We start from the raw sequence: 16,449 nt of genomic DNA, 5'->3' as shown, positions 1-16,449 counted from the left end.
TACATATTATAAAGAGAACACTTAAGAGGCCGTTATTTAAAGCTTTAAAGTGCACCACACGTCAACACATCTTCTCATATTTACTGTTTGTGAAAGGTGCACTGAGAGTTTCATGCTCAAGGACAAGAAGTACCAAGACAAACTTTTTTCCTGGACTTGTAATAGCCTGCCAAAACTATGAAGTGCATTCATGCAGATGTGTTCTCAGTGTTAACTGAAATAATTGCTTTCTCCATATTTGCCTCCTAATTTGAAGTCCATCTGGGAATGATCAAGAGGTGGTTTTGAGCACATTTGTTGAGTGGCCTCTAGAAACTGAGGAACTGCAGCATTGTCTTGACCTACGCTGACTTAGCTCAACTTCCAGAAATGCATACATACCTGCACTACATGCACACATGCTACACATAGCCTGGAGGCAGAATGTGGCTAAGTGCTGTAATTGCTGACAAACCCTTAGAGACTTGACACCGTCTCACCAGAGAAGAAGAAGAAGAAGATGAGGGAAGAGAAGATGAGATGAAGTGAATACGCACACTGAAAGACAAACACACACCCGGACACTCTCTCCCACTAATACACACTACTACACAGACAGCGTACACTCACATACACACTGATGAATTCATCGGCAGACTGAATGGCTAGAGGGCGCAAACTGTTCAAATGTTGCAGAACTATGCCACTTCAGTGCCAAGGGAGTTGAATGTTTTGCCTGCCGTCTGCAGATGCAGAGTGGCCCTTGTCTGATGACATGGTATTTGTCATTTGGGATGGCTACAATTGGAGCCATGATGAGGCTGCAGCTGATTTAAAGTGACAGGTACGCAAGGCCATCTTATCCATCACAAGGGAGTGGCCCACATTCACTGACTCCCAAATTACTGTCCTATTTGCAGGCCCTGCCCCCACCATATACCCACCTATCACCAGCTGATCTATGGCACACCAACAAACCCAAACAAGGTGTCATCTTGCCAGGACAAATAGACAATGACAGACTTAAAGGCGAGTAATCCTTCTCATATGTTTCAACGGTGTGGTGTTGGAGAATTCATTTTATTGTGCCCACCAGCTACTGTACTCCTTTTTTCATATTTTATTTCTCTCTCCTCTGTTAGAACGAGTTCTGTCCCTCATCTCTCATACCTGAATTTGAACAGAGTGAAAAAAAACCACAAAAGTGTGTGGCCTTTAAAAAAAAAACCCTGCTGGGAGTGAGAAAGAGAAACACTCACAGAACGTTGTTTCCTGACCTCGGGGTGGATTCAGTGGATTTTGCAAAGAGAGGCAAGTAAAAGAACCGAATAGCATATTTTAGAAAGTTTCACCGCATTTGTTAACTGGCGCCTTACCTTGCTGAGCTGACTGGCCGGTGAGCCGCTGCTGTTGACAGTGTGACATTTGAAGTTGAGTAACGATTCCCCGACGGCATCACGCTCTCTGCTCATGTCCTTGTCAGTGTGTGAGTGGCTGTCAGGGAGGGGCGACGTGGCAGACAAGGGGGGACGTTGGAGCGCCGTGCAGGACAGACCGAGAAAGTTAGAGGGTTGGATCAGGAAGGCCTCCAGAGCTATGTTAGCAGACACCTGAAGGGAGAGAGGCAGGAGTAAGAAAGGGTGGAGGGAAGGTAAGAGTTATGGGTGGGGGAGAGAGATGGAAGGGTTGGGAGGTGGCACAAGAGGGAAGGGCAGAGATTTTTATATTAGTCATTAAGCAGATGCTTTAATCCCAAGTGACAGCACCAAGGGAAAAAATAGACAGAAGCAAGAGGAAACAAAGGAAGCAATTTATCTTTCTCTTGCCTTATTCTAGCTATCTGATAGAGCCAAATTAACTTCTCATTATTCTAAGCTGCAAGAAAAAAGGTAAAGCTATGGGACGTTTACTCAGATCATCAACCTTTGCCCTGACTGCATGTGTCTGTGAGTGTGGGTGGTACTGTGACGTTGTCAAGTCGTACCTTAGAAATGACCTGATTGTCTCCGGTCAGCGCCAGGTCAGCGATGCGCTCCACACACTGGACGATCCGAGTGCACGCTCTGGCCTCGTTCTGGGCCATCCACAGTATATGTTCCTCCACCAGCATCATGTTACTGGCTATGTCTGATATATAGTCTCCCAGCTGTGGAAACGCAAGCAGACATGTATCCTTAATGTATGCATGTGCTGAATTATACAAACTGTATGTACAAAAGCCCACACGCACACATGAAGAGGCAGACTCATCATGCACATCAATCATATCCGCAACAACAGGAACATTTATAATCTCCAGTCAGAATTGTGAGGGAGGCAATGGTGGCTTCATTCATTATAGGAAGATTTAATTTAGATTAGCAGCTCCAATTGGGCATAATCGCTTCCTTGGGATGGCAGCTCGCTATTTACTTACTGTACTTTTCATTGTTGCTTCATTTGACTGTTCTTTATTGGATGAATGAGGGTGGCCTCATCAGTATTGTCTTAGGAGTGATAAAACTGCAAGTATCTCCTAATAATATCTCCTCCTGAATGACCTGTGATGAGTAATTGGACAAGTGATAGCTAAATTCAAGCCCCTTCTCCTCCCTCGCACAACCTGACCTTCAGCATGATATAAAGCCCTGCGATTGCCTCCGGCCAGAGACGTGGGATAAGTTCACTTAAGGTAAAACATGACTTTGACCCAAAAAGAGATGTATGTTCATAACCATAATGGTCATTTAGATCCAACACTGCCATGGGAAGGAGGAAAAGTGTATGAGGTGAAAAGTTAAGCTGTCTGGAATTGACTGAAGAATTGAAGCCAGAACGACAGCGTGATGCCATGTCTTCTTAGGCAGCCTCTGCTGTCTCATGCTGAAGTGTCCTTTTATGTTTGGTCAATTAAAGCTCTTGAGAAGCCATTGTTACCTCTTTATGAGCTAGTAAACGATTTTCCCGAGAAACCTAATCCTTTCTTAAGGCAAAGCATTGCTTTCAGAGAGATCTGAATAAAGACATACTCTCATAATAGGAGGAGCTTACACTACAAGTAGTTCCCTCTTCATAAATATCACATTACAAATTTGATAGAGGAGTACAATCTGGGGAAAACTGCAATTTGAGCTGGAGCTACAGTCAAAGAGACGGGTCAATGAACAAAGAATGATTGTACTATAATAGCTCCTTCAAAGGAAAGAGGATTTCTTTATTTTGTCATTCATGGAATTGAGTATGAGAGGTCAAACGTGATGAAGTAAACGGGCGGTTGTGTGTCCCTAGGCTCATGCTTACATCTCTGCGTTTCTCCACCAGCCTCGTCAGTCTCTCCACCAGGTGGGTGACAAAGATGACATCCATGACATCAGTGAAGTGAGCCGCCCTGCTGGTGAAGGCCACTAGCTGCTGGCCTAAAGGCTGAGCATTGGTGGTATTAATGGTTATCTGGAACAACAAGGAAAATATTCAGCGACGCTCAGAGAAGATGATTACATGGTCCATCATAACAATTCAACAGAGACATAAGATGAAACAGCTTTGACAACATTAAATAAATAATAAATCGCTGTAATGCTGTTCATGGCAGTTTTGTGAGCTTCATTACTTTAATGTGATATAGTAATCCCATGAGTAATGTAGAATGAAATCAGCTTGTCGTCAGTCTGTTTGCATTATGTATATATAAAGTCATACATGGACAGATCTGTAGACACCTGCTGGCTATGGTTAAATCAGTGGAGATGCTGGTTTCTGCATTCTAGGGATATGAAGTTATTAAATCTTGCCAAGTCTGAGCAGCTTGGCAAATGCGTAAAATTCAACATGTCTAACGTCATAGTAAGCTTATAGCCTAAAGGCTAGATTAGAGTAGATTAATTGACAGTGAGTCCTGGCTGTTTTCTGCACTCAGCACAACATGTGTATTGATACCTGAGTGAGCTCATGCAGCACACGGGTCAGTTCACTGGCATACGGGCACTGAGTATAGTCCTCTTCAGCCCAGCGTCCAGCCCGGTCACAGCGACGCCACGCCTTCTTCTCCCTTTGGCTGGAGGGGTGAGGAGCGCTGCCAGAGGGATGAGGGGCAGAGCCAAAGGTGGCAGGAGCACAGGGCAGGAAGGCCAGGATGCCAGCTAGAGTCTTTGGCCATCTGCCACAAAAATATCTCCAAATCATCAGGAATGAACTAAGTTTAGGAATCTACACTGAAAGCACCAGATGGCAATTTCATACTCCCTGTACTAAGGAAATTATTAATTTGCATATTTGATTTACAGCTTACTCTAATTATTTTGCAGAAGACTGCCAGATTCTGATATTTGATTGTGAAACGATGAGTTCTGTGACTTCTGACTTAATTAACTTTATTTTCTAACTCTATTAATCAAATTTAATGTCTTTCCATTTTGTGCACAATGAAACTAAACATTATTTATCTACTGACACACTGCACCTAAAGGGGCATGCCACCAATTTTACACATCACACATCATGGAGAGCCCTATAATCAGTCTGTAAAAAAACTCTCTGGAGGGAGATTTCAAAATTCTGAAAAAATAACCCAGATGATGTCATCAGGGGACATACTGGTTATGGCTAAGTTTCATATTTTTACAGAAGGGAAGGCCTTTGTTATAAACCCTGCTGCTTTGATGCTGATCATTCACTTAATCTGCCTCTTCATGAAAGTACAATACTGAATTACTGGAGTGGTCCTTTAACGTCACCAAAGTTAGAAGATGGGGAAAGATGGAGAGGGATATATATATACACTCACCAGTCACTTTGTTAGGAACACCTGTGCAATCTAATGCAATCCACTACAACAACTCTGCCATTAATCCTACATTTATGAAGCTAATACATTTTCAGTTTGTGTTGACATTGTCAGAAAGGTGATAATTCTATTTTATGTTTATTATTGAGGTCACAGCGGGTGGTGGTGGTGTACTGGAGTGCATTATATTGAAAAATGTTCCTAATATTTTGCATGTATGTTAATGGAGTGGTCAAAATATTAGGAACATCATTCAGTATATTACAAATTATTGCCTTTCTGATAATGTCAACAAAAACTGAAAATGTAAAAGCTTCCTAAATGTAGAATTGATGGCAGAGGTGTTGTATTGGATTGCTTTATAGTGCACAGGTGAGTGTGTGTGTGTGTATATATATATATATATATATGTATATGAGCAGAAACCTTTTCCTGCCTTTTCCTTCCTAAAGGGAAAATTCATCCTAAAAGAGTAATTACAAGTGTTGTTCGTATGACCATGCAAAGTTCATTGAGGTCTCCTCTGAAGCAAGAAATGAGACTTTCTCAATAATGTCATCAAGAGCCAAATCCTGGAGCTGCTCTACTGACCAACCTCTTATAGGAGCCAGGGTGATTTTAGAGGGAAATGGAAATTTTTCATTTTCTGGGTAATGCCTGTTAGTGTTTCAATAAAATAAAGCTCATTTGAGTGTAAAAAGTCAGCCAAACTTTCATAGTCCACTACATTAGCCTCCATTTCTCTGGTAATAAAAGAACTCCAGGTTTTGTGTCTTGATGTCGGTGTAGATTAAAGATCTTATTTCTGCAGCCTTAGGAAAGAGGTGTTTGTGCTCACACATATTGATCAGTTTGTCCACAATCAGAGGACAAACATGTGTGTTAGGTTTTGTTGTTTTCTCCTTAAGGCAATGTCAAAATCCCGCTGCAGAAAAGTAGCCTAAGCAATGCTTAATGTGGCAACACTTTTGACTTCATCTAAATGAAAATAAAGTAGCACCGCACTCAGGATGCTGGTAATCTGTTCTGTGGGTAGAGACCTGCAATCCCTCTGCTCCCCCCCCCTTCCTCTCCATCCACATTGTTGCAGCAGCAGCTACTTAGTAATAAATGGCGTTAATTTCGCCCCCCCCCCCCTCCCTCAACAAAAACGGGGGCTCATTTTCCAGCCCATTACTCCAATGCTCCGGGAGAAACAAAGCCTCTGTGCTTGCTGCACAGAAAGTGGGCTGTAAAGTACAGTGGCTACACAAAGGAGCGTACACGAAAACAGCACACCCCTGGGGGAGGAGAGGTGGAGGATGTGAGTGTGTGTACAACTACAAGATTTCAAGGTGGTCACAAGGAGTGGAGGACAGGGGGAAAGAGGATAGATGGTGGTGTGTGGTGTTTGTTTCCCCTTTTCATGAGAAACCTCAGTCATGGGAGCTTTTTTTTTTTTTTAATATAGTTTTGCAATAAAGCTGGACTGCATAGTGACATAATAATTGTGTGAGTTACTGTATATCTTATATCCAATAATTAATAAAATATATGAACTGTCTAGCCTCTACTGCATGTGCGTAATTCAGGTCTTTGATGGTTAATGAGCTGCACCTGGTGCTAGGGTGTGGGTGATTTTTGTCAGGCAGGAACAAAAACCAGCACAACACTGTCGAGGACTAGACTTAAGTACTTCAACTGAACTGTACTTACTGAGATAATAGCAGAGCAAGTGAGTGCTTTGATTACGGTATTAATTCTTATACAGTAGACTCTGTAATTGGGGAAATTTCTGTTGAATTAAATCATAGTGAGGTTAAACTATTGCCTTATTTTGCCAGGGACCTTCTTGCATCAGCTTTGAAAAGCAGTGATTTACTGTCCATTACCATTTATTTTATAGAACTAGTTGGTAAACAAAATGAACACTTAAGAAATAAGAGAAATTCAAAGAAATGTGTTGTTTATTTATATAACCTTTGTTAAATCTTCTTCATACCTGAGGAAAGAAAAACGTTGCTGTTAAGTGCTCCTCGTTACAAGTGAGCCGACCAAGGTCACACAGTCGAGCGGCCATGAGAGATGACTCACCTGAAGTCCCCTTTGTTGTTGGTGACTCTGTCGGTGGGGCAGTACGGTGCCGACGTCTCCAGAACAACTATCTCCATCTGCCGGGAACTGTTGCCACGGGAACTGGTCACCAGGCACTCCCAGATGCCCGCGATGCCCACGTCGATGTTGGAGAGGATGACTTCGCTGGAGGAGGAGTGAGAGCGCAAGCTGTGAAAGTGAGTTTGTGTGTGTGTTCACATCACATCTGTCTAAGTGGTGTGTGTGTGTTACTGAGCTTCTTTCTACAAGCGTTCATTTTCCTTAAGAGGGATGAAAGATGAGGAAGACTTGTATGAGAAGTTGTATTAGGGTTAAATGTAGCTTTAAGACTAGTTTTGTGTTCGGTCTTGATTTTGAGGAGGTTTGGATTATTTTTGGATTAGGGTAAAATTAGTCATACAGTGGGGAAGGTTAAGGTTAGGGCTGCAGTTTAGGGATTTTGTAGTCAGTTGAAACTTCACGTCAGGACAGATGTGCAAAAATGTGTGTTTCACAAAATCTAATTCCTTCAAGAGACCCTCATGTGTGTATGAGTATGCAGTGGCTTAAAATGTTGGCTGTGATTTAAGATGATCATTACTCATGCTTATCTTTCCTACTTTGTCACAGTGATTCCTATCTCAATGGAAAATGCCTGATTAAACAAAGGATGGGGAAACATTGACAAAGAGCCAATGCAGGCCATTTGCCAAAGCGACTAATCTTTAGGATTTTACTCCTTATGGGAAAAAAAGAGAAAAGCAAGCAGAGATTGCTAAGCAACGGGCATTATCACCATGGAAATACAACATCCTTGAGAGATGGCAGCTGTTTAATTTCCAAATACAATCCAGTTGTAGTCAAATGTACACTTTGTATGTACTTGAGGAGCTAATGCCTTTTTTGTGATTTAATTAAGCTGTGTGTGGTCATAATACAATTCACAGTACACCCGCACATATTACTGTATAAAGATTTCAAATGCGACCAGGGTAACAATGCTCCACAAAGGGGAATGTTCAACAGGTGACATTAAAAATGATAAGTGACAGGCTGGACAAGAAACTGAAATCTCGCAGAGTATAGATGATTAGTGGCTGAGCGCCTCTGATGTGAAGAAGCTGTTATCCCGGAAAACATTTCTCAGAGGATGTGAGAGAAATATTTATTGAGAAATTTTAAATGCCTTCATTTCGCCTGCTTGTCTCCCTTTTCTCTCCCTCTGCCTGTCCCAGCACGCATTGGACAAAAGGCAGGGAAACACTTTGTCTCACAGGACTAACACAAAAGCACAAACACATTCACAACTACTGCCAATTTGTTTCCAGTTTGTAATTCACCTGACCTACATGTGTTTGAAGTGTGGAAGGAAAGTGGAGCACCTAATTCACATACACACAGGGAGAACATGCAAACTCCACACATAAACAGTATAAACCTCACTGTCGCCTCACTCTTGCTATGAGATGATGGTGTTAACAACACAGTTGTCATGCTGCAATAAAAAGACTGTCTGAACATGTTCTTTTCAGGTGTAGATGGCAGTGGTGATAGCAAGAGAAAGAAAAGTGACTCTTACTAAATGTCTTGTGATTGCATTGCAGTCTGGTCTGCAGAGGTCATTACTGCTGCTACAAAGGATTTCTTCCCGTATGACTGTTGATCGCCAGCACAAAATGGTCCATTTAGACATTTAGACATTTGCTCTTTGATTCTGGCTGGAACATTAACCTGATTTTACTGTTGATGTTTTCAATAGAAGAAACAACAACTCAAACAAAAGAGACAAACTGCATTTTACTTGTGTTGAAATTATGTCTGTTTCATGATGATAAAAATGTTATTAAATGTTCTTACTTATTAAATACACAGAGTACCTTGCACACAAAACACACATTTGTTTCTATTTCTTTGCACTTTGATTGATCTGTAAATATCCCTCCATACGTGATGAGTGTGCTTCTTTGACAGTTCACTATCAGCACATGGATTTTCTAGTAGTTGAGCTTTTGAATGTACACTAAAATCACACAATTCTGTGCTTGGTCAACTTTGGATCCATGACACCGACAAAGTGAACCAGATTTTGCGTGGAAGCAGACCAGCTTGTTTAGTCGACACTAAAGTTTCACTGACAGCCTCAACAAACCAAACCACACACACCAGTTTGTTTGAGCAAAACCAAAGAGCTTCATGTGAGTAAATAGCTTAAGAATGTGATTTATGTTCAGCATGTAATACAAAAAGCAAATGCAAACAAATGCAGGTACAGAAGACCAAAATCAACAGAAAATGTTTTCATTGGGATAACTAATTTAACTCTAATGATGTGAATCTACTAGAGTAGTAACCCGTTTATACAATAAGATACCTGAACACTTCCAAATGAAATCACATTGTGCTCTGGTGTAAACTAATTCCCACCACTGTTTGTTTTGTAAGAGAAAGCAAACTGAAACCAGAGAGCGCTGTTACAATTCCCCGTATCAAACGGACTCATGACTTTGCTTCAATGACTTTCTGTGGGCGAGTTATGAAAATGAATAAAATAAGTCCTGATTTCATCTTCTGTGTTCCACTAAAGCTCTCTTTTTTGATTGCTTTTCTAATAGGCCCTAAATCAGATTTGAACGCTTGACTGAGATGATGACATTCTGGGCTAGAGAACAAGTGTGTATGTCCGTGCGCGTGTGTGTGTGTGTGTGTGTGTGTGTGTGTTTGTGTGAGCCTGTCTGTGAATACATGTGAGGATTTTTGCATGTGTGTAAGTACATGTTCAGCTGCCCGAAAAGTGCTTCTGGGCATTTTTAGCTAGTTCAGAAGGATTTTTGCACCATTTATTTAATTGTTTGGGCAGGGGCTTTTTGAAGTATTGTTATTTAGACAGATTTCTGAAAGCTTCTGACATGCTGTAAGACCGCTTGCATGCTTCGCTGAGTCGTAGTGTAGAAATGAGTTGCTGTGATGACGACTTTGTCCGATTTTCTCTGTAACTTCTAAAGCGTAACCCTACGTAACTTTATCTTCTTTCTAACTCCAAGCCAAGCGTTCTCTTTCCTGTATACTCTTTCTCTGTCTCACACAGACTAACAGACACTCTCTCTTTGTCTTTTTCTCCACTTCCCCCTTTAAAACAACATCCTCCTCCTCCATGAGACACAACCACAGAGCTGAGTTTAAAGTGCGAATGGGCTTTAAATTGAAACCCTCTGGGTTCAGTCCACCTATCACCCTGTTTCCACAGTGACTTCTCCGAATTTAATAAGAGACCACAATGAGCACACGTGCTATCTGAAAACCTGATCTAAACAGATAGTTTAGATAACATATTGGGAGGTAAAGTGGAAGACCAAATCTGTTTGTCATGCTTATCAGATTCTGTTTGCACAGGACTAGTATTACACGGGGACCACAGTAATTTACTGAAACCCAAACTCCATGTTTTATAAAACATTTTCACACAGGATAATGAAACTGCCAGGAAACACTAGTTTTCAGTGTTACAACTCTCTATGTAAAGCCAAGATTTTGGAATTTGCACATCAGTTTGGCAATCTTGAGAGATTTGAGCATTCAGTATCTTCCTCTACCAATTCCACTAGATGAATTAAAAAAGAAATACCAGGATGATGTGCACAGGATTACATGTGGAAATCTGTTTTCACCAAAATGATGTGAAAGCAATGCTAGGGTAGGGCTACATCTGCCGTGAAAACACATCTGTGAGTTTAAGTAGTGTACGAGAGGTATATTTTATTCCTGTTTGCTTTGGTACACAAGCTGTGTAATGAAAATATATCATTTCATAATCAAATGACCTTATGAAGAAGAAGCAGAAACTAGTGAAAATGAGGAAGTGGAGGAATAATTTGAGAGACTGATTTAGAGCAGTGGAGGTAAACCACCTGTGACAGGCTACAGTAGCTCCTCTAGTGCTGCTCACTGCTGGCAGTGCTGTTACTGATGTTAGCCAGCCAGCAGCCGGAGGAAGAACTCCGGCGTCTAGCCTTGAAAAAGTTCCCCCCGCAAACACTCCACAACCAGCAAAGCAGCTTCAATTGGAGCTGGTACGAGCAGTACAGACATTTCCTTCTGACATTTCCTTCTGCCCCTGTCTGTGTTGAGTGTTTGTTGAGATGTGGACTGTAGTTTCTCTGTTATTCCACCTATAATTTTTCAGTCTGTTTTAAAATGTTGGCTGTTATTTTTGCATCTGCCAGCCTTGGTCTGCACTTGGTCCTGTCTACCACTCCAATATTTTTTTTTTTGTTTAGGTGTGAAGTGCTTTTGAATGATCAGAAGTGTTTGTAGTAGGCATGAGACTTGAAAACGACTTTCAAATCCTACATGTCCATGCCTGGCCTTGATTATTCACGTATTTACTACAAAAAAAGGCCTGCAAAAACTATCACTGATGATGATGATGATGATGATGATGATGATGAAGGAGTTGGTGGTTAGTATGTATATATCCTTTGCAATTACTGTACATGTTTGCAAGTGTGTGAGACAAAACTGCTGCACTTGTCCTAACCACGAATAGTCTGCAGAGGGGACAGTTACATCATCACTGAGCATGGGCCAACTGTCTGAATGCTGGGAAATATAGAGGGAAATACCCCCCCCACCCCACCCAACCCCACCCCGACACACACAAACACCAAACCGCCCACCTCAACCGTCCCTCTGCTACACCCTCCCTGTCTCCCACCAACAACCTCACCAAGCAAAACTTGACCACCGAAGGCGTGTTCTGCTGCAGCCTAATCACAAACGTCCCCGGTGAACTGCTGCACCCAAACAAAACAAGCAGGGCTGAGGAACCCATCCAGCAGCCAGTCCGGTCAACATTTTCAGAAACAAAGTCATCCTCACACTGAATAATAAACACATGAAGAAATGGCTCCAGTTTGTGAAAAGCAGTAGGGCAGGGGCACTCATAAGCCAAACACAAAGCACTGACCTACATCCACACTAACACTGCACCATTGTGGAGCAGCTCCCCAAGGACTCATTAGGAACATTTATGCTTGCGCGCTGATATTTAACAATTTGTTTACATAATGTTGCTTACGAGACTGTAAACTTTCAATCTGTCCCCTCCACCCATCAAATGTTTCAAAAAGCTGGGACATTTTCATGCGAGCCTGCTGATCACACGGCTAATTTGTGAATTTGTGTTTGGCTTTGCATTACAGATGTTTTAAACCTATGTCTCAGCTGTTGTCTTGAATATTTAGATTCTGAGAGGAGGAGCATGCATAAAGATGCACATATGCATGTACTGTATGTGCACAGACATACACACAGGGTGTAATAGTTCACTCTGATATAATGACCATACTATTTTCATTGCAGCACTCCCCATGTCAATCACTACCTTGTCTTAACCCACTCTATCCATTACTCCACACAGTATATAATGCAGAGTGTTAATAATTTACACTCTATCCTTCTTCAAGTTTATCTGATGAAACTTCAACAAGTTTTGACACCTAGTTTTGTTTTTCTTTATTGCCTGAAACTGGCAAGCAGTAAAGTGATGAACCCAGAGGAAAAATTGCATATGTGTGGACATAACCAAATTTGGTCTCCTTAGCAACTGGTGCTGCACTAAGGCCTGTAAACAGACTGCTCAATTCAGAACAGAAAACGAGGAAAAACAACAGAAAGTGCAACAGAGGCAGTAATTTAAAGAAAAGACAGTAGAATGCAATAAGAGAGAGGAGGTATGGTTAGAATATAAAGGAATTAAAGTTGATGTTTGTAATCCGGAGCAGAGAGTTATGTATATCAAAAACAAAGAGCTTTAGAGAGATCAACAGCAGAGACAAGGAAGAAGCAGAAAGACATTTTCTTTTTTCCTTTTGCCTTCAGTAATATTTCCAAACCAGGTTCTTCATTTTGTGCAAGATTAGCCTGATTAAAAATGGAGAGGATTAAGAAATATACATCCAAAGTGTCTGCTGTAGCTAGCTACAGGGCTCTAAAATGTTTGATTAATGAAACATGAATCACAGGCTGGTCCCACTGCTGCCGCTAGCATAGCTAATACTGGGAGTTTGGCCTGACACCATTACTCAGCAGGAGTCTGGCCCACATCGCAGAATCATCAGGTCTCATGAGGCCAGGTTTTTTCCTGCTGCTCGCTGTGAGCAATGTAAACAGATCAGCTTATCGGCCCACCTGCGAGAGCAAATAAGAGGCTATAATTACATGCCACAGTGTGAATGTAGGTGGGAGCTAAAAGGTACAAAAATAATATACAATACAAAAATTACTAAACATAAAACCCATTTAAACACACTAATTCAATAATTTCATGCCTGGTGCAGTAAGCAAAAGATCATGTCATGTTTTGAATATCGACACTGGCCGTTTGCCTGATAAAGCCTAAAGCAGGATAAGCAGAATTTAGCTGAGGAAACAGCCGCAAAACATTTTGGGTTCACCTTCAAAGAGGTCACTTCACTGAGGCTTTGGCATCTCCGCTCGCATTGCTGCAACACTGTGCGACAAATCCAGACGAGGGCTTTAAGCCACGCGCTAAATCCTGTGTATTCAGTCTCTCCCCTCTGATGGGGCATGCAGGGCGAGGCTGACTGACTCAGAGGACATTTATCCAAGGTGACCGACACCAACACGGGCCGTAATGACTAATATATTGTCCACTGTGGCTAAACGAGCACTGACAGCGTCGGGCATGTCAGAGGCCAAAACATTAGTTCGTGTTTTTTTTTTCCTTTTTTTGCTTAACGAGTGGTGGACCAGTGAAGTCACAAGTCTCTAATTTCCTCCACACATCTCTCTCAACACCGCAATTTAAGATGGCGAAGAGGTGAATGGTGAAGTTCAGCCCAGGCACAGCAGATTGTTTTTGTTGGACTGAGCTATATACACTGTTATACACTCATCAGCTATGGAAATGATGTCTGCTCTTTGCAGGTTTTTTACAGGAGGGAGACATTTTTGGTGCCAAGATCAACATGACCCGCATGGATTCCACTTAGGAGAGAAAATTGCATTATTTGTGTATACAAGAGGAGAGCAGTGGGTAATTGCAAGTGGGGCCCTCATCAGAATGAAAGTGATGAGAAATTTACCAAGTTCCATGAGACAGAGGGTTGGAAAAATAGAGTCAAAGTTCTGTTTTTTTGAGTGGGGGGAGAGATGGGGGGGCTGTATAGATTGTGCTGATGGGATTAGACGCAGAAGGCTGGAACAGGGGCTGGTGGACATCACCAGTCAGTACACAGCCAACATAGAGGGTCAGTTGCATAAGTTCCCTCTAGAATGACATCTAACAATAGACAATGAGGACTCCTCTCCTGCGATGGGATTCTAAGTATGAAACCTTAATCTCACTGCTGTTGCTTGATATAAGTCGTATTCAGAATCTGTACTTGAAACTACTAGGATTTTTTTTAGATTATCACATCTTTCAAATTATTCAGATGACATATGTTTTTGTCCCGGTGAAAGTATTTGATTTCACCCCATTCACCTCAATGTCTCCTATCAGATCTGCCACAGTGTCTTTTTGTATAGCTGCCATGAATGTAAATGCTTCACTCTCAATTTAAACATAATATAGAACAGAATATGTCTAAAATGTTACTTAAACCTACATTAATTGATTTTTCCACCTCTTGGGGTCAGCACAACAAGATGTAAACACAACATTGACATTATCTCCTTAAAAAGTTGATAAATGTATTAGCAAACAGGCGCCTGTTTACACAGCTAGCAGATATGGAGCAACATTAGAATTCATTTGGAGTTGTGTTTCTGGTGACCTACTGAATCCAATCCAATATTCCCTTACTGTTAGCTCTGTTTTCAATCTCCACTAACTCCTGAGGAAAATATGTGAATCTTTAGCTGCAAAATGTGGGGCTGATTCAAAGACTGAAATACTGAATCTATAACAATGCAAAATATTAAATAAACTGATCGTATGTTTTGCATGTAAAATCTTTATTTCCAAAGAAACTAATAACTGTAGCTGTCAAATAGATGTACAGGATTAAAAATAAAATGTAAACCTCAAGTAAATTACAATTACCTGAAAACTGTGCTTACGTACAACACTTTCCATCACTGTTGATAGTGACAATGAGTGGTGAGTGACAAAGGATTGCATTGACCCCTGTTGGTGAATATCTCCATAATAATAAACTGTGCAAAGAAAGAGCACAGCTGAGACACTGAAACATCACTATAAGAATCTCTCTCTACCCTGTAATCCTATTATTCAAGGCAGAGCGTTCACCATAGGGATCACTGTGAATGTCACACAGTGAGCTGGTACATAATGAAAAGACAAAATATTGACTATTTGTGGCGTTTGCAGTCAGGGGAATGGTATAATTTCCCAGAAATGTAGCGGAAGAGTAGCTGGCATTCGTGTTGCCAAATAAACCACACAACAAGAGGCGTTCTGGCTCTGTTGACACAGGGAAACATATTTCTGTCAGCACTCCATCAATATTTATGTTAGGGAGGCCGAGTCAGAACAGGCAGCAGTTAAACTAATCAACAGCAATGTGCTCCTGCGTCTGAGCCCTGTTTGCCACAGCATTACGTCAAATGTGTTTACTATAACACACACACACACACATGCACATCCATATGTGCCGCAGACCACCAAGAAAACAAAGACAGGAAGAGGATGGTGGCTTGCAGCAACGTCTTGTATCCAAAAAAAAAAAAAAAAAAAAAAAAAATACGTGAAAGCCAGTGTTGCCGGTTTGCTTTATCACCGCAATTATGATTCAGCATCTGTTCCTCTTAGCGTGTGATCAGCAAGAGCTCCGGCAGCGCTGGGGGAGCGGCTGGACAACCAACCTCTAGAGACGAGCCGCAGATTGCTCTGAGGTGTTGGCACGCTGCCAAGCCAATTCTGTCCTGTCCTCTCAGATCCTTATCAAGGGCGCCAATAACAAAAGGTAAATCTCAGCTCCTATGGGTGAGTGAGAGACACAGAGGGAAAGAGGTGCGTGTGTGTATATATGTTACATCTGTGTCTGTGTGTGAGCTGCAGTGACCCCTGTATGGCTGTGCAAGATGAATGAACATGTGGGAACATTGTGCGCATGTGTATGTTTCTTTATGCAACATGCTGAGACAAATTTTTAAAAAAGCATGCTTATGCAGCAGCTTTTTTTCAAGTGTATTTTGACTTCATCTGCTTGGTTGGACTTACAAACATCCTCGGGAGTGTGTGTATGTATGTCAGTGCAACTGGAAAGTCAACGGCTAATCAGCTCTCAGCTCACATTCCCCCGTCCATCCATCCTCCCTCCTTCCTCGCCTCCCCCTCCTCTTTTCTCCTGCGTGTACCTGGTCATCAGGCAGCAGTCGTGAAGCAGGGTTTCCTCCACATAGACGCCCCGTTCCTCCTGCGTGGTTACGACGTGGCCGTTGTGATGCCACCGCAGCTCCACCGACGGGTCCAGGTAGGTGGCGGTGCACTGGAGGGGAAGACGGTCTCCCTGAAAAACCAGCTGCCTCTGGGAGGGGATCAGCTGGAACAGGGGCATCTCCAGAGGTCCATCTGGGAGATGAGGAGAGGATAAAACAGGAAGGTCAGGCTTGTAAATCCTCCCTTCCCCCCCTTCCTGAGGCGGGAAGGT

At 42.0% G+C, this 16,449-nt stretch overlaps 1 protein-coding gene across 3 annotated transcripts in view; it reads right to left on the bottom strand.

The window, feature by feature from the left end:
- LOC137196685 (adhesion G protein-coupled receptor A3) overlaps positions 1-16,449 on the bottom strand; it is a 166,356-nt gene that overhangs the window by 102,587 nt on the left and 47,320 nt on the right. For all 3 annotated transcript variants that reach the window (XM_067609460.1, XM_067609457.1, XM_067609459.1), the window contains 6 exons: positions 16,157-16,370; positions 6,815-6,979; positions 3,895-4,114; positions 3,259-3,408; positions 1,964-2,125; positions 1,356-1,589 (listed from right to left, as the gene is read on the bottom strand). In XM_067609460.1, the coding sequence (XP_067465561.1) occupies positions 1,356-1,589; positions 1,964-2,125; positions 3,259-3,408; positions 3,895-4,114; positions 6,815-6,979; positions 16,157-16,370 (1,145 nt within the window). The remainder of the gene's footprint in view (positions 1-1,355; positions 1,590-1,963; positions 2,126-3,258; positions 3,409-3,894; positions 4,115-6,814; positions 6,980-16,156; positions 16,371-16,449) is intronic.

The sequence above is a fragment of the Thunnus thynnus genome, chromosome 14 (genome assembly GCF_963924715.1).
Source record: "Thunnus thynnus chromosome 14, fThuThy2.1, whole genome shotgun sequence".
Taxonomy (NCBI): domain Eukaryota; kingdom Metazoa; phylum Chordata; class Actinopteri; order Scombriformes; family Scombridae; genus Thunnus; species Thunnus thynnus.
Note: the sequence above shows the minus strand (reverse complement) of the source record. Positions and strands in the feature narration are given on the sequence as shown.